Raw genomic sequence first — 19,932 nt, forward strand, 5'->3', positions numbered from 1 at the left:
ATAATCATAAAAATGGAATAAAAGACAAAATTGTGCTTCAATAAATTTTTTATAATACATATACATAATACATTGTTGTAATTGGTCAATTTTGAACTTTGACCCCTTATATCTCGAAAACGCTTCCTATCCTGATCGATTACCTTCCATATTCGTAATCTACGGAAAATTCTGGTCTAGAAAAGTTGGATGGCAATTTGTCCCCTTTTGGGTGGTGATACCCCCCCCCCCCCCCCCTCCTGCCACCGGACTATCAGAACGCCACGGACTTTATCTGCAAAACTAACCAAATTCAAAATTTACCTAATAATTCTGTTCTGGCTACATTAGATGTTTCATCGTTGTATACTAATATTCCTCACTAAGAAGGAGCCGACCCATGCACTTTAAATTACAAACAAATTTTTGGCAAAACTCCTAAAGCTCATTTACGAGAACTGGTCATATTGATTTTAACCAACAACAATTTTATTTTTGCCAATGACCATTACCTCCAAATTCATGGCACAAAAATGGCTCCATCTTTTGCAAATTTATTTATGGGACAATTTGAGGCCAATTTTCTGTCCCTCCAGCCTAATAAACCACTTGTTTGGTTTAGATACATTGACGACATCTTCATGATCTGGACCCATGGTGAAGATAATCTGGATTTATTTCTTCTGAATATTAATTCAGCCCACCCAACTATCAAATTTACAGCTACTAAATCCACTAGTAGCGTTGACTTTTTGGACCCTATAGTGACCATAGAAAATGGTACACTAAAAACTGACTTATTCTGTAAACCTACGGATAAAAATATGTACCTGCTACCTAGCAGTTGTCATCCCTGACACTGTACTAAAAACATACCGTACAGTCAAGCATTTACGTATCTGACATATCTGTTCTTCAGATTTAGATTTTCAGAATCGTACAGAACTCACCGGACATCTCCGGAATAGAAATTACAAGAAGGAATACATTGAAACTGCTATAAAGAAAGCAAAAGATATTCCTCGATGTCGGACACTGACGTACAAACCACGTCAGCCAAAATCGACCAGAGTGCCATTAGTCACAACCTATCACCATAGGTAGCCTCCATTACGGACTATTATTGAGAAACATATGCCCATTCTACAGTCTATAGAACATCTCAGGACTGTTTTTCCAGAACCACCCATTATTGCATTTCGTAGACCTCCCAACCTTTGTGATATATTAGTAAGATCCAAATTTAAGAATGAAATTAACTCTCAAAATTGGGCAGTCACCTTTGCGGCAAAACTTGTTCATTGGTTTACTGCTGACAAATTTAAGAGTAACCAAACTGGCTGCATTTTTCGGATAAGACAATCAATTAATTGTCTAACCAAAACAAAACTGAAACAAAAAACACAAAAAATTTCAGAGTTATTGCAATAGGTCATGATGTCAAATGGAGCGACAAAACTCGCAAAGACAAAGAAAACCACTGGGAATTACAACTTAAAACCACAAAACCTTTTGGACTTAACATTAGGAAAAAACTCCCAAAATTTAAGTTTCAATAACCACCATTTAAGCTGTTTTTTAGTTTCACTCCAAAATTGTTTATATCTCTACTCTTATTCAGACTCCACCCTGTCACATTTTGTTGTATTTCTTTTATTCCTGTCCCAGGCGTTCCAACCCTCCCGATTTATCCGGGAGTCTCCCGAATTTTAACATCACCTCCCGGTCTCCCGAATTTTAAATATATCTCCCGATTTCACACATTTCTATAAAATTCAGTATTATTTCCCACGAAAGTTAATATTACAAATTAATTTAATCTCACACATCGTACGTACCACCCCGTATGATACAACGAAAATGTAATGTATGTAAAGATTGTATAGCATAGTACAGCGTACTGTAAGGCGACGTCCTTTGTGTTTACCGATAGTACGCGATTCTTACCTTTAGCGATAAAGCTACAGTATCGCTTTATCAGTAGAGTAGGCGCACGTGTACTGAAACTTTTTCCTGGTTACAAGTTTGACCTAATTCCCATGCCCAGGGAAGGCATCATTGTCAGTGTAGTAGTAGTAGTACTACACAGCAAAATTCTGATTCTTGTTTTAAGAAAAAAAAAACTTGTTTCAAGCAAAATATTTCTTGAAACAAGTAAATTTTGACTTGTCCGTATTTCAATACTTTTTGGCTTACCAAGAATCGTAAAATTCTTAACAAGAATCACACAAATTCTTATCAAGAAAATTATTCTTACCAAGAAATAATACTTTAAGAACAATATTCTTACCAAGAATTTAATTGCTTTTTTCATTCTTGTTTTAAGCAGTATCTGCCTTAAAATAAGTAACAATTTATCGATTTTTTAAAATAGAATTCTTGTTTCAAGCAATATTTTTCTTAAAATAAGTAAGAATATTCCGATTTGTATTTTTTTGAATTCTTGTTTCAAGCAATATATTTCTTAAAATAAGTAAGAATATTCCGATTTGTATTTTATAGAATTCTTGTTTCAAGCAATATATTTCTTAAAATAAGTAAGAATATTCCGATTTGTATTTTTTTGAATTCTTGTTTCAAGCAAGATATTTCTTAAAATAAGTAAGAATATTCCGATTTGTATTTTATAGAATTCTTGTTTCAAGCAATATATTTCTTAAAATAAGTAAGAATATTCCGATTTGTATTTTTTTGAATTCTTGTTTCAAGCAAGATATTTCTTAAAATAAGTAAGAATATTCCGATTTTTATTTTTTGAATTCTTGTTTCAAGCAATATTTTTCTTAAAATAAGTAAGAATATTCCGATTTGTATTTTTTGAATTCTTGTTTCAAGCAATATTTTTCTTAAAATAAGTAAGAATATTCCGATTTGTATTTTTTGAATTCTTGTTTCAAGCAATTTTTTTCTTAAAATAAGTAAGAATATTCCGATTTGTATTTTTTGAATTCTTGTTTCAAGCAAAATATTTCTTAAAATAAGTAAGAATATTCCGATTTTTATTTGTAGAATTATTGTTTCAAGCAATATTTTTCTTAAAATAAGTAAGAATATTCCGATTTGTATTTTTTAGAATTCTTGTTTTAAGCAATATTTTTCTTAAAATAAGTAAGAATATTCCGATTTTTAATTTTAATATTCTTGTTTCAAGCAATATATTTCTTAAAATAAGTAAGAATATTCCGATTTGTATTTTTTGAATTCTTGTTTCAAGCAATATTTTTCTTAAAATAAGTAAGAATATTCCGATTTGTATTTTTTGAATTCTTGTTTCAAGCAATATTTTTCTTAAAATAAGTAAGAATATTCCGATTTGTATTTTTTGAATTCTTGTTTCAAGCAATATATTTCTTAAAATAAGTAAGAATATTCCGATTTTTATTTGTAGAATTCTTGTTTCAAGCAATATTTTTCTTAAAATAAGTAAGAATATTCCGGTTTGTATTTTTTAGAATTCTTGTTTTAAGCAATATTTTTCTTAAAATAAGTAAGAATATTCCGATTTATATTTTTAGTTTTCTTGTTTCAAGCAATATATTTCTTAAAATAAGTAAGAATATTCCGATTTTTATTTGTAGAATTCTTGTTTCAAGCAAAACTTTTTTAAAAATAAGTAAACAAGAAGTCTATCAAATAAAAACCAGTAAATGTTTACTTATTTTAAGAAAAGTATTGCTTGAAACAAGAATTCTATCAAATTAAAATTCGTAAATTCTTACTTATATTGGGAAAAAAATTGCTTGAAACAAGAATTCTATAAAATATAAATCATTAAAAATTTATTTTAAGTTATTTTAAGAACGATAAATGAATACTCATTTTAAGAAATATTTTACTTAAACAAATAAATTCAAGAATGTTATAAAACATAATATTAACAATACTACTGTTATTTTCATTAAGAACTACAATTTACATGACATTAGGTACAATAATATATACAACTTCTTTAAAACAAACTTGTTTTTATTAATAATAAAATGCCATCAAAAGAAAACTTAAAAACATTAAAATGGTAAAATACAAATTTCGTAAAATTCTTCTCCCGCACCTGGGCTTTAAACTAATAGGTGTCCTTAAATTTATTAATGTATACTAATGATGATTCAACAGCCTTTGTCAAGTGTACAGGTGTGTTTTCATCACAAATCAGTAACTGTTAAAGGATAGTGATGCCTACTTCTTTTCATTTTGGATAATCGAAATCCAGAAGGTAAAAAGTGGAGAGGAGAGTAACTAGAGCCTCATCTAATTTTGCTTTCTTTGTAGTTAGAATTGTTTGCTAAACTTTAATGTAGGCCATTTCTGTGTCCAAAAGCAATACCGGCATATTACCTGATCGGCGTGAAGACCAGGATTCTGGATCTTTATTCATGTTCCTAAAAATGAAAAGAGATTAATATAGTTTTAGTTATTACTGTATTTAAAATATGTGTAACATCATCAACTAATTGGGTACGGTGTGGTTTTAGAGTCCTATATCTGGGGCGGTAAACACAAAAACATGACGCAATATTAGAACGGTGGTAAGAATAATTTTACATTATAAGACATAAGGGTGGGTGGAATATGCATTTGAACTTTTTAATCACAAACTTTGCCCTGTTTATACCGATCCCAAAGACAGGCCTGGCTGTATCTATTATTTTTAGTTAAATTATTAGGGTCTAAATTTATTTTTAATATTACTATTTAGGAAGACAATACGCAAAACGGTGCTCAATCCTGATTGATGTTTTTATTCCGTATCAATGTTTATAATAACAATCATACAATTAAATGTAAATTTTGTTTAATTGTTTGATTATGACACATGTTTGTTGCAGTCCGAAAAAAAGCGATAAGTTCGTGCCAGTAAACTGAAGTAGGTACAGTATTTGCTAAGGCATTATAATTCAATTCATGGAAATACTCCGAATTTTCGAGTAACATGTGGAATTGGTGGTTCGCTGCCCGGCAAGCTTTGGAATTTACAATTCGTTTTACAAGCATGTCATAAGACGCCATTTTAAGGACGAGTATAACAATCGGCAACCTCCTGCTGTTGACGATGGAAACATCAGTATATAAGTATGCCTGGAGAAAACGAGGATGCCAATTGAGGATGAAGTAGAACTAGGCCTAGACTAGGAGACTGACGAAGTTAATGAAGAAAAAAACTATTATAACGGGGATGATTTATCAACTGACGATAGTAGTAGTGATAATTCTAGTATTGTTATACTGTTAATGATTGTTTAATATTAATGATCTTGTTGATGCTCAGCAAGAAGGCCTACTAACTAGAGGATGAACAAGCAGATAATAGTATAAAAAATGCTGATTTCTTTCTACTAAAATTAAAGGAGAGAAACAAGATTCCACAGGTAAGCCATTTTGCTTTAAAATTACAACAATTATGCATTTTAAACTATTTTTTATTAGAGAAATACGTCTATTTCCTAGGCCTTGCTGGTACTGTTATTATACAGGACTATTAGCTATAATAGTAACTATAGGACTTGGGTACTAGGCCTAGGCATTATACATGCTAAGTTTATGTTGCATTTTTTTGTGACCAATTTCATTGTTACAAATAACATTTTTTTTGTTAGGCTGCATAGCTCCCCAACTAAAGCACAACTTAGTTTTTAAACATATTAAAACTTGAATATAAAAAATATTAAATCAATATTATTTTCTTTAGGTTGCAGTGCAATCGATTATTCAAAGCACAAACAGTTTGATTACCCAGATTCTTTCATCAGTTGAAACTGAAGTGCTAACTGCTCTACCGTTGTGTGAATATAAGGATATTGACAATCTATTTTAAGTAAAACATTTCTCAAAATAAGTATTTTTAAGAATATTAAAATAGAATTGACTTCAATTCAAGCAAAAATAGTCTTGATAGGATAATAGTATGATATTGACTTCTTATCTTAAGTAAAACATTTCTCAAAATAAGTATTTTTAAAAATATTGCGAATCTCAATTTAAGCAAAAATAGTCTTGATAAGATAGTATGATATTGACTTCTTATTTTAAGTAAAACATTTCTCAAAATAAATATTTTAAAGAATATTGCGAATCTTGATTCAAGTAAAAATAGTCTTGATAAGATAGTATGATATTGACTTCTTATTTTAAGTAAAACATTTCTCAAAATCAGAATATTGCGAATCTGAATTCAAGCAAAAATAGTCTTGATAGGATAGTATGATATTGACTTCTTATTTTAAGTAAAACATTTTTCAAAATAAGTATTTTTAAAAATATTGCGAATCTTGATTCAAGTAAAAATAGTCTTGATAAGATAGTATGATATTGACTTCTTATTTTAAGTAAAACATTTCTCAAAATCAGAATATTGCGAATCTGAATTCAAGCAAAAATAGTCTTGATAGGATAGTATGATATTGACTTCTTATTTTAAGTAAAACATTTTTCAAAATAAGTATTTTTAAAAATATTGCGAATCTCAATTTAAGCAAAAATAGTCTTGATAAGATAGTATGATATTGACTTCTTATTTTAAGTAAAACATTTCTCGAAATAAGTATTTTTAAGAATATTGCGAATCTTGATTCAAGTAAAAATAGTCTTGATAAGATAGTATGATATTGACTTCTTATTTTAAGTAAAACATTTCTCAAAATAAGTATGTTTTAAAATATTGCGAATCTCAATTTAAGCAAAAATAGTCTTGATAAGATAGTATGATATTGACTTCTTATTTTAAGTAAAACATTTCTCAAAATAAGTATTTTTATGAATATTGCGAAACCTAATTTAAGAAACTTTGTCTTACCTAGAAAAATATTTATTGTTTTAAGTAATTTTTAGAATTCATCAATCTTGATTTAAGAAAAATTATTCTTGATAGGGATAAATATAATATTGATTTCTTATTTTAAGTAAAATACTTTTCAAATTAAGTATTTTCAAATCTTGTTTTAAGCAAAACTATTCTTAATAAGAAGAGAATGATATTGACTTCTTATTTTAAGTAAAATATTTCTTGTAATAAGCATTTTCAAGAATATTGCAAAACTTAATTTAAGAAAATGTGTCTTTTCTAGAAAATTATTTCTTGTTTTAAGTAATTTTAAATCTTGACAAGAAAAAAAATACTTATTTTAAGAATTTTTTCTTAAAACAAGATTTTTTTTTCTTGCTTAGAATTTCAAATTTTGCTGTGTATGCGACGTCCTTTGTGTTTACCGACAGTACGCGATGAATCTACAGTATCAGTAGTAGGCGCGCGTGTACTGAAATTGCTAGTTACAAGTTCTTTGACCCAATTCCAATGCCCAGGCATCGATCGTACCATCGTACAGTACTGTATGTATTCTCACTGCGCATGTACCGGAAAAGTACTTGTAGTACTGTATTTTGCGTACATACTTTCGCGAATTGCAATCACTCATGAAATTTTCTGGTTTTACAGTGTGTCGGAAAAACGTAGTAGCGTAGTTTTAGAGACTAAAGAAAGTTGTAAAGAAAGTTGTAAGGGTATACAACAATATAAAGTTAGTAAATAAAGTTTGATTTATAATCACCAAACAAGTTCTTTTCTTTTTGTTTGTATTAATTGTATCTCTCAACTCAAAGCAAAACGTAACTGCAAAATCAATCAGAAAAGGCACTTTATTTATTACGATAGTTTTCAAAAAGCAATCAGCCAATAGTTCACTTTTATTAATGCAATAAATAATACTTAGGCCTTACAAACATAATTATTATTAAAGTTAGTAAAATATAAGGTTTAAATATATCATCATCAATTAAGTTCCTTTTTTGTGTTATCTTACTAAAGGAACTCAGAAGCACAATTTGAATGAAAAATCGATCAGAAATACTTCAATGCGACGGTTTTTAAAACAACGACCAATTGATCAGCCAACTCTTCACCCTTCTATTCAGGCTGAGGTAAAGATGGCATGATAGTTCATCATAATACTTTCTTCAATATTTCTGATCAACTAACAAAAATTATCAATCACGAACAAAAACGTCCGCAATTGTTAATTGCATTGGTGTTGAGCTAAGAACACAGCTTGTTACTGAAATGAAAAAGCAACCATTCAGTATAATGATTGATGGTAGCAACGACACAGGCATTGCAAAAATGTACCCGATAACCGTACGTATCTTCGATCCTGAATTTGGCAGAGTAATGTGATATAATGATATACTGTTATATTTAAGAAATCACCCTTTGTATCGGAATTCAAATAGGTTCACAAACTTGACCCAGACAGTCCAAAGGAGAGTTTGTCCAGATGTTTTAATGACCATTTAGTTTATAATAGAATCCCTAAAGAAAACACTTAGCTTAATTTTGTGACTTTCCCATCGTTAAACCAGGAGTGATCGACACTATTTAAGTACAGATTTGACAGTGTCATCCATCACAGAAATACCTTATTATACCGTTAATCACTCCCACTTAAACACCCCTGGATCAACTTAGGACCAATCGTTACCCTCACAGATGATGTAATGACATTATGCAAATGAACTGAGCCAATATACTCCCAAGTTTCAGAAGGGCCCAGACACACCTTACAGCCACCTCACGGAGCACACACCTCACGGCAGACCTACACACTTCACACCTCACCGACAGCATCATTGATCCTCCGCGTTCCTTATCTATACTTATAGTTGTATATTGTACTGAAGTATTATACTGAATAAACAATATAGTGTTACGACAGTCAAGCGAGTTAGAGTCTTTCATTAGTACCTCAACAACCCAACATTATATTACATGGTGGAAGACCCAAATTTCATAAGGAACGGAGTGAGAAAACAAGAAATAAACACTTAACAAGACACGAAGACGAAGACAAAAATAACCATATTTGTTTGAAAGGAGAAAACCAGAAAACCAAAAGACAATCTGAAATTATATTTGAATGAGATCGAGACAAGCAGAAATTTTATCAAATTATTACCATTGGATGAAGACAAAGAAGATAATCGAAGAAGACACAAAAGACAAGCTGAAATTATATATTTGAATGAGATCGAGACAAGCAGAAATTTTATCAAATTATAACCATTGGATAAAGACAAAGAAGATGATCGAGGAAGACCCAAGAAGAATCAAAACAGAAGCAAGCGGACAAGAACTGTTTCGTTTAGAGACTTTCAACTTCACGCCGTTTTTTTTCGATCGTTTTTTTTAACATTTACTTTTTTGAACATTGATGAACACCTTTCGCATTTTTTTTAATTCGTTGTTTGAACATTTAAACATTTTTGAACACTTTTTGCATTCCTTTAATTCATTTTTAATTGGATCCGAAGCATTTGGGGTAAGTCAAAACCATTTTGAATTTTGATTTGTAACCTTGATTGAAAAGTGAGAGTTTACATATATACACACTAAAATTGTTTTTTAAATTGTTAAAATAATTGTTGAATAAACCCGCCGATAATAATAATGAGAAAATTCAGAACACCGTTAACGTAGTAAATAACGAAAACAATGTTTAATTTATCGACGAACATGACAGGACACCAGCCCAATTGCAATCAGATACCCTTACACATCCAACTAGGATAGAACCCCTTAACTTGCAACCTTACATTGACTGTGTAGAGAATAACATGGGATTAGCAGCCCCATTCCAAATGAAAGAAGAACAAATCAAGGAACAAACTAATCTAATTATGACAGCACCTAATGATTTAAATATGACATTAAACCGAGGTAGATTTAAAGCAGGACATTTCCAAGTTTTAGTTTCGTATTCTAAACCGACTTCAGTCAAACGCAACACTGATAAAACAAAACACGAATCTAATGATCGCAAATTTTGGTGGAATATTGACAGATATAACGATACAGATAAATTAATTAAAGAGATCATTAATGATAAACAGATACCGATAAGTGGATCGCCAAAACGATTCATAAAACGTTTGTATAATGCAACAAGTTACTGATTTAATTTTTTTTTTGCAAGATTATTTTTAATTACGACATTTGCTAAATTAACGATAGCATAGTCTACGTTATTGATGAGATTTGTTTAATAATAATGTGATTTCAGTTAAAAGAGAATTGAAATTATGATTATGTATTGATTTTGTAACGAGTTTTTTGATAAAGATTAATTTTGAATTTTGATGATCGATATATTGAGATATTGAAAAGAACGACAATCATTTTGTAACAAATATTTTGTTTAACCTTTGAGTCGTTAATCTCAAGCATTAATTAATTGATATACAATAACAGGAGATTTTCTTGGTACTTTTAATTGTAATTTTGTTGACATTGAGTACAAAAGTCGAATTTGTCGATTGATTGAAATCGTAATTACCTGTGAATATAAATGCTTAAATCGATAAAGTTGTGACGATAACGATATATTGTGGATAAGTTTGTGTCAACGGGACACACACATTCTTTAAAGTTTTAAGTGATTGAGTTTGATATTTTGATTTTAGGCTAATCAGCCACAGTTTCTTGAGTTTTATGTTTTAATTTGATGATTTATGTTTGAAGACCATTAGAACGCGATGAGTTGTCGCACGATTTGACGTATGTTCAATGTAACATACTATTTTTAAGTTTTGTAATTTTATTTTTAACTGATTTATGTTTGATTTACGCGAATTTTTATACCAAATTCATTTTTAATTTCATTTTTTTTTAAGAGAGAGAAGAGAGAGAGAGTGAAAGTGATAAGGTTACACTTCGGAGTCAACCATTTTTATATGTTAAATAGATTAGAAAAAAAAAAGGGAAACAGAGGGATGTGATATAATGATATACTGTTATATTTAAGAAATCGACCTTTGTATCGGAATTCAAATAGGTTCACAAACTTGACCCAGAAAGTCCAAAGGAGAGTTTGTCCAGATGTTTTAATGACCATTTAGTTTATAATAGAATCCCTAAAGAAAACACTTAGCTTAATTTTGTGACTTTCCCATCGTTAAACCAGGAGTGATCGACACTATTTAAGTACAGATTTGACAGTGTCATCCATCACAGAAATACCTTATTATACCGTTAATCACTCCCACTTAAACACCCCTGGATCAACTTAGGACCAATCGTTACCCTCACAGATGATGTAATGACATTATGCAAATGAACTGAGCCAATATACTCCCAAGTTTCAGAAGGGCCCAGACACACCTTACAGCCACCTCACGGAGCACACACCTCACGGCAGACCTACACACTTCACACCTCACCGACAGCATCATTGATCCTCCGCGTTCCTTATCTATACTTATAGTTGTATATTGTACTGAAGTATTATACTGAATAAACAATATAGTGTTACGACAGTCAAGCGAGTTAGAGTCTTTCATTAGTACCTCAACAACGCAAACATTATATTACAGTAATGACCAAGTTCCTGGATATCAATCTGATAGAAGGTCGTACAAGTGCTACAGCTGCAACAATCTACGAGCACGTAGATGCTCTGTTTCAGAGAGAGGGACTTAATTGGAGTTCGGTCACCGGACTTGGTGTTGACAACACCAATACTAATATCGGAGAACACAATTCAATTAAAAGTCGTGTGTTGGAAAAAGAACCACCTATTGTCATTGCGGGATGCCCATGTCATACGGTACACAATGCAGCAGGCAAAGCATCAAGTGCCTTCGCCGTTGCAACCAAATTTGACGTCGAAGATCATTGCGTTGATCTGTTTTACTGGTTTGACAAGTCAACCAAAAGAAAAGGAGCTCTAAAAGAATATTTTGAATTTTGTGACATGGAGTATGCTGAGATAATGAAGTATATTTCTGTTAGGTAGCTTTCTTTGGAGCGTTGCTTAAACAGAGAACTTAAGAAGTTTGATGGTCTTAAGTCATACTTTTTATCAGAAAGCGAATGTGATGGCAGATTAAAATCTGCATTCAGTGAGCCAATCAGTGAGGTTTACCTTTTGTTTTTTCAGTCTACAATAGCTATGTTTACTAAGTTTAATCGGTTTCTTCAAAGAGAAGACCCGCTTATATATCTCCTGCATGAGCAGATGGAAAATTTTATGAATAAGCTGGCAGTTAAATTTGTAAAGCTAGAGGAGGTTATGAAGCCCAGGGAAGAGTTTGGAACTTTGAAATACTTGAACACTTCACTTGAAAATCAGAAGCCAGACGAAAGTCTCTCTATCAGCGAAACTAAGACGGCTTTTGGCGGATGGAGACATCGATGTCAGACAAGTTGACGCTTTTTATGATGGCGTGAGAAGCTTCTATAGTACAGCATTCCAATACTGTTCTGAGTGGCTTCCACTTGATGACCCATTAATGAAAAATTGTGTTTTCATTGACTTCCTTCAAAGAATGGATCAAAGCATGGATAACGTTGAACATGTTTTAACATCACTTGAGCACATTCATAAAGATCTGATTAACGACCTGCGTACCATGGATGAACTGGAAGAAGAATTTCTTGCATATCAGGCTATGTCTACCGCAGATATTCCGGCTGGTATATGGTTAGATTCCAAGGTAATGGAAAGACCAGACGAAGAAAGTGGAGATACCCAAACATTCCATCGAATGGATGTTGTATGGGGTTATATTAAAGGGAAACTCCCAATTTTGAGTCAAGTTGCGTTATCGGTATTAACAATTCCTCATAGCAACGCTGGTGAGGAAAGAGTTTTTTCGCTAATCAGAAAAAATAAAACCGATTTCCGCCTACACTAGACCTTGAAAGATCGCTGAGTTCAATCGTTCGAATTAAAATGAATATGCCCTCCAGTCTTGTGCCCTGCCATAGCTTCAAACCATCTGAAGACCTCCTGCAAAAATGTATGTATGTATGGAGTACAACCGAGCACACAGCACGCATAGATGTTTCAAAATCAAATTATACACACAAAAATTGTGATGTTTCTTGTTGTTTAAAAATAAATGAATAGAGAAAAATAAGATCGTTTCTTTTATTTTATTAATTGTTATTTACCTCCGCCAAGGAGGTATATGTAATCGATCGCGTTTGTTTGTTTGTCTGTTTGTTTGTTTGTTTGTTAGCAGGATTACTCAAAAAGTAATTACAAGATCTTTACCAAAATGAATATACAGATAGATATGTGGGATAATTTTGGGACCATTTGGGACCATGGTCCCAATTCTGAACAACTTTTTAGTATACTTTTCAAACCTGCTAGTGTTAAAAGATAGGACAGAATTTTTCAAAAGCCGGCGAGCAGTATTAAGTAAACTGAAATTGCATTTTCTCGAAAACTACTTGTCCAAAAAACTTCATTTTTGTACAAGAGGCAAGAGTTATAATTGGCGAGTTGTAATTTTAAAACATAATTTGATTTAATGTGCACCTTTTTTGATGCGAGTCATTTAAAAAACCTATTTCTTTTCAAATTCACTCATTTGATTTTCGCGTTGCTGTTCTGTTGTTAGTCAACTGAAGCTATTGTTAATTGAAAGGCTTGTTACATTACACCAAACTCGCATACACATGCTTGTAGTGAAATTATCCTAAATCACAAACAGCATTAAGACACACACAGATATATATTTTTTCCCGGAGAAATCTTATGTAGGAGAATTTTACAGTAGGCGGAGGTATGCACTCTCGGAGTGGCTTTCTAATTTTGATTGTAACTAGTAATGGTGACGTGGTTAAATGATACTGAAGGCCTATTATTACAGATAAATAAATAATACATTATAACTGAAATACTGTACTGTCACCGATGTAATAATATAACAATAAAAATAATACTAATTACGATACACGTGCGTACATGCATATACAATGCGTCAACTTCAATATCTCCCTCTGATTTGCAAAGATTCGTGTTGGTAGTACAGTATACTTTTATTCTTGAACGTTGTTGGCGACAGACTTCACAGTGTTAACGTTGGTGGCGGTATACCCTCCCGATTTTTAATTCATTTAGGTTGGAACGTCTGTCCACCCAGGCAGCACTTGCCAGTTTTTATACTATGGTGTTATCCAAATTCCTTCACTTGCACTGATGAAGGGCTAGTGTTGCCCGAAAGCTCTGCTAATTTTTCTGGCTGTTTTACTTTATCGTTTTGATTTAGCTTTTCTCTTTTTTTTTTGTATCTCCATTGAGATCCAGCCACTGATACCCACAGCATTGTCATTTGTTTAGTAATTTGCCTTTGGATTTATATACATATATCTATATACATTGCCTTTGGACATATATAGATATTGTGTTGATTTCAAGTTCGTAAGCAGCTGTAGATATTCCCATATTCTAATCATTGAAATGTTTTAAGCAACGTGCATGTCTCTCATCAACTTCTTGCTATCCTATTCAAAATGTACATCTTTTAGTTTCGTAAGGTGCTTAATAAAATAAAGTTCCATATCCAGTATTGCTTTAATTTTTTAAACTTACAAATATTTCAAAGCGAAGGAATATTTTGTGTATACGGTAATAACAAAATCAATGGCTGTAAATTGTTCCAAATTTTTTCTAGATGCAATTTGTTTTTTTTAATAATTTGTCAGAGTACTTTTATCAGGGAAGAGTGTGCTCTATCATACTTACTCCTCCCATGTAAATTATAGGCATTGCTCAATTGATAGGCTACAAATATTTGGATGGTTAGAAGTGGGTGGCACATTGCTACATAATCATTTATGCAAATTTCATTACAGATAAAAAATATGTGGTGATGGTAAATGTTTCCTGGTATTACCCATATGTGTGTGTACAATTTACAATTATCTTACTATAAGTGAAGTTTAAAACAAAAGACCGTATCCAAAATAAACTATCGATGGTTCACCCTGTATTACGTATTGCAGTTGAATTGTCTACGGCTTTTTGTACTGCAGGGGTTAAAATATAACAGTAACAAATATAATGTCATTGTTACAAATTAAACAACTACTATTAAAAAATTTTTAATTCATTTTGCAGAATCTATTTGTATCATTTGATGTTCTATCTGTGAGAGAAGTTTCACTGTCAGCCAACCAATTTGCGGAGGATGCTACAAGGTTAAAATGGAAAGTGATGGACAGTGATCAGATGATGCCATCTAGTAAGTTATCAATGCTTGTGTTTTTGTTGATGATGAAGTTACACAATAATAATAATAAGAAAATGATTTGATTTATTAAAATTGTTGATTGTTTGTACACAATATAGGAAAATATTATTTCTGTTCATGATTAATAATGACTATTATAATCAATTTCTTTAGAATTGTAAAACATTTGGTGTAATATTTTAGTATTTATATTATGTTATTGATAACCATACAGTACATTATGTTTTCTTGTTTTTTTTGTTTTTTTTTCAGATAAAAAGCCCATCCCAGTTTCACCAAAAACCTTGAATGTACTTTTGTCTCCTATGCAAATTAGAAGTTTCCTAGCAACTATAAAAGGACATTAATATTAAAATCTCTAATCAGGGAGTTGTTCCTGCTCACATCAAATGCAATATTTTATGGCATCTAATTAAAATTTGATATGTAATATTAAGGGACATCTAGTGTCCACAAATATGCACAACAATGTAGTAATAAACAAGTTTATGTATCCTTATTGCTGCCCTCAACCATTACTCTCGTTCCTGTTACCACAATCACTCCTTGTAACAAATTACATTCTTCAACATACATACTAGGATTTCTTACTACTCTAGTTCTATACAGTACTGAACCTGATTTACATCCCTCTAATGATGCAGTTTGTATTGTTTTCTCCGCTAGAACTGTTTATAACATTTCTAAGTGGTACCCTGTGTTTTGCTTTGTTTTTACCATACCAAGTTAAACAAAACCAGTTGGTGGATTTTAACGCTTTATTACAACAAAGCCATTTGTGGAATTTCAATGCTTTTATTAAATCTTAAATCACTGTTCAACGAAGGTATTTGGTGGACAAACATGGGTGTCTAGTAAACTAAGACCTAAGATATCTTAAGCCTAGTTTCCATAAAATCACTACACGACAGAGCGTAGCGATTCTATGGAAACGCTAGAATTTATCTGGGATCTCGTACGCGAGCGCTAAATATTCTTTGGTACTTGTATACGATTCATTGCTGACAAAATCGGCAAAGTTGAACATGGTTGAACTTTGCCGATTTGACTGCGATGAATCGGGAAGCCTTCCGATTGCGTCGGCGACATCTGCGCGTGTAGCGATTTTAATGGAAACCAGGCTTTAGTTTTGTAGATCTAGAAAACTAAGATTATCTTTTAATGGTGGGTTGTACCATTATATCAAGGGTAATGTATTTTTATTAATTTTTTATTGGTTAGAATTAGATTATTCTATTACCACTAAAGGGGGGAGTTATTTCTATGATGTGATGAGATTTTCAGTAAATAATTTACTGGTGGTACAGGCTAGTCTAGACACATAATAATACATACACACAATTATAGTAATAGTCCGGTGGCAAAAGTGGGGATATCACCACCCGAAAGGGGACAAATTGCCATCCAACTTTTCTAGACCAGAATTTTTTGTAGATTACGAATATGAAAGGTAATCGATCAGGATAGAAAGCGTTTTCGAGATATAAGGGGTCAAAGTTCAAAATTGACCAATTACAACAATGTATTATGTATTGAAGCACAATTTGGTCTTTTATTACATTTCTATGATTATAGGTATCTATTCAATCACCTATGAAAAAAATCCCTTTGTGATTAAGGGTCAAACGTCAATATTGACCAATCATAGAATGTACATATAGTCCAGCAGCCAATGGGTTTAACCTTGCAATGTTTTCTATTTTTTTTTTTTAAGGATTTTGATTCTCGATACCATCAGAATGAAGATTTTTTTTACTGGACGGCTGTCAGCATTGAGCAATTTGCATAATTACCATAAACAAAAAGGCTGCTATTTTTTTATAAAACATGCTATATCTCTAGAAATTTTGGATGTAGTGAGATAATTTTGGTTTCAAATTGTTCACAATGTATATGTTTATATTAGCTCTAACAGAACTCTCTTTGTAAAATTGGCCGGAAACCCCATTTTTAGCAATTTTGACCTTTGACCTCTTTTTTCTGTAATGGCAGCTCGAAGGGAATTAAAAATAGGAGCAAATTGTTCCCAAGATATACATTTATATTCAGTGTAACAGATGATATTGCTTGAAAATGACCTGAAGTGTGGTTATTAACTTTTGACATAATTGAATAAAGTTATAAAAACATAAATTAATAAATATTTGTCGTAAGGAGCCAATTTTGGTGTCAAATTGTTCACAATATATGTTTATACTTGCCATAATGCAACATTTTTTTCAAAAAGTGACTGAAACACCTATTTTTCTGTAATTTTAACCTTTGACCTGTTTTTCTCATCTAAATAACGACATGGCATAGAGCTTTCTAACGGCAAATTGTTTATAATAGATATTTTTATTCAATCTAAAAGAAAAATACAAGTGTGATATTGCTTTGAAATCCTGTACATAAGAGCTTATCGGGGCGGATTTAATTCAAAGCGGTGTGGAAGGGGAATAATACTACTACTATACAGTACAATGTCTTTCAGAAACATTTGAGCAATTTCAATCAGGTATCCATGTATCTCCAATAACGGAATTTACGGCTCATAGAGAATTTAGAAGTTACCCTTGGTTCATTTTGGCAAATCCATCTGGGTTTCATTTAAAACGATTGACGGTGCACAGACAGGCTTTTCCCATGGCTTAATATTGGAACCTACAGTTTTAGTTACCCGATATATTTCTTATTTTAAATGTAGCCAAATACATTGATCCGATACAGGGGACAAATGTAGAACTGAACATACAGTAGAGAACCACAGAAGGGTCTAAATTAGACTTGCCCCAAGTCTGTATTTATTGTCTTTTTTTTATATTTATTTATTTTTGTTTCGACCGTGATTTTTCTCTGAAAATACAGACTTGTGAAACACGTATAGAAATCGATTTGGAGACCGCAAACATCCGATAAGAATGACGTAGGTTATCATACCGTATTTGGCTATATGGGGCGGGCGGTATGTAAATATGGATTTCGAATCAACCAATGATCATTTTGTTTCAAAATGAAAAAGATAGAGTACGTACAGTGCTGAATGTACGATCGAGACTGAACAACTGTTGAAATATAAAATCGTGTTGCCAAGTTGTTTTGTTTATTAATTGTTTAGTCCTGGCCTAGGCCTCCTTCGTAGGGATACTCAACTCGTACGTATGACCTGCCAAATAGAACGCCAATAAAGTACATACCACCACCGACCGGCACACAACAGGGCTACACCGGCACACAACAGGGCTACACCACCATACAGAACAGGACAGGGTATGGCTGGGTGGGAAATAAATTAAATTATCTCCGCATAATAAATGATCCATTCAATGTTTGATTTGCGGAGAAGCTAGCCTATCATATCAAGACGAGTTTTCATGTTCTTGGGAAAAATCCCATCAAATGTTTACCAGACTACTAGGCATATAAAATCATTTCTAGCTTTCAGAAACTGTCATCAATGTACCCAACAAGTGCACATTGTCTAAACGTAATATAGCGCATGCGCATCGTCTTAGATGTTGAGTCTTTGAAATTCTGAAATATGAATATTAAAACAGTGTACGAGTGAGTAGCCAATCACATGCAGCTGAAACTAGTCAACCGGATAATCGTATGCACCAAGAATTCTTGGTGTCAAACCACGTGACTTGTGCGTGTTTCCCCAGACGGAGTATCCAAACTCAAGTAATACACGTATGAAACGCCATATGTGCAAAAATATTTATATTTTTACTAATATTAAGACAAAACTCCGTCTGGAGCCCAGACTAGGTCTAAATAGATGACCTGCTGTTGTTTCATTTTAGGCAAAATCCAAATGGGTTTCTTAAGGATCGAGAGTGCACAGGCAGCTTTATTCCATGTGCCTGTCTATATGAACTCACAGTGTCACCCCTTATATTTCCATTATGGGGCTTAATGTCCATCCATGGAGAACGACCGGCCTTTGGGTTAATTTGGGCAAATCCATAAAATGTTTCTTATGGTGGATGATCGAGGGTGCACAGGGATATTTATTATATCTCTATGAACCCACATACAGTACTTCCAATATAGGGTCTGTTGTAGCCCCACATAGAGAACCCCGAAAGGTCCATGAAGGATCGACCCTTGGGTTCATTTGGGCAAATCCATAAATGTTATTTAAAGATTGAGGGTGCACATTTAGTTTTATTCCATAGTTCATCTATGAACTATTTACTCCATATTAATTTCTAATACAGGGTCGTTCGGGCAAATCCATATGGGTTATTTTAGAATCCTGTGTGTACAGGGAACTCTTTCCTGTATGGGCCAAACTATCTGTGGCTATATAAAAATGGTGGCCTGTCTGTGTAGTGAGTTGTGGATTGAGTTTGGCGACCTGGATCTGCCAATGCCCTATCCTGTAGACGAATTGGTGTTCTCTGGTTCTGATGAATAGTAGTTTATTTTCCAAAAACGAATATTGTAGCCCTAATAAATGCAACTGTGTAGTGGCAAATCATTCAAGGTCAGCGTAACATTTTAACATAACATTTCAACCGTCGTAATATTAATTTTATTATTTATTTCACAGTATTATTAATACATTTAAAATAATGCACACTAGAAAAAATATAAAAATACCATAACTTCACTGATCAAATAACGTGATTACATTATGAACATCGATCTCGTAGTTTAAATAACTTTGCATTATTTAGTATATCACTTGTTCAAATGTTGACCTTTGACCTATGTCAACTTGTGTAATGATAAATGTGCTCTTTTGATTGTGTATGATTGATAGATGTCTTAACAGAATGATAAAACATAACATTTTGTCTTAAATGTTTAATTTAGTGATTGGTCAATATTGACATTTGACCTTTAATTGCAAAGTACAGTATTTGTTTTATAAGGCGACTTTATAGACCTATAACCATACAAATGTATTAAAAGACCAAATTGAACTTATAATACATA

The 19,932-nt window shown here is 32.2% G+C and overlaps 1 protein-coding gene and 1 pseudogene across 1 annotated transcript in view; both read left to right on the top strand.

The window, feature by feature from the left end:
• Nucleotides 1-18,427, top strand: part of LOC140051751 (lysosomal alpha-mannosidase-like) — a 143,384-nt gene extending 124,957 nt beyond the window's left edge. The window contains exons 23-24 of the mRNA XM_072097051.1: nt 14,874-14,997; nt 15,259-18,427. Of these exons, the coding sequence (XP_071953152.1) occupies nt 14,874-14,997; nt 15,259-15,353 (219 nt within the window). The 3' untranslated portion in view covers nt 15,354-18,427. The remainder of the gene's footprint in view (nt 1-14,873; nt 14,998-15,258) is intronic.
• On the top strand, nt 7,970-12,872 carry LOC140051717 (uncharacterized; annotated as a pseudogene).
• Nucleotides 18,428-19,932: the final 1,505 nt, after the last annotated feature.

Source organism: Antedon mediterranea, chromosome 6 (assembly GCF_964355755.1).
Source record: "Antedon mediterranea chromosome 6, ecAntMedi1.1, whole genome shotgun sequence".
Classification (NCBI taxonomy): Eukaryota; Metazoa; Echinodermata; class Crinoidea; order Comatulida; family Antedonidae; genus Antedon; species Antedon mediterranea.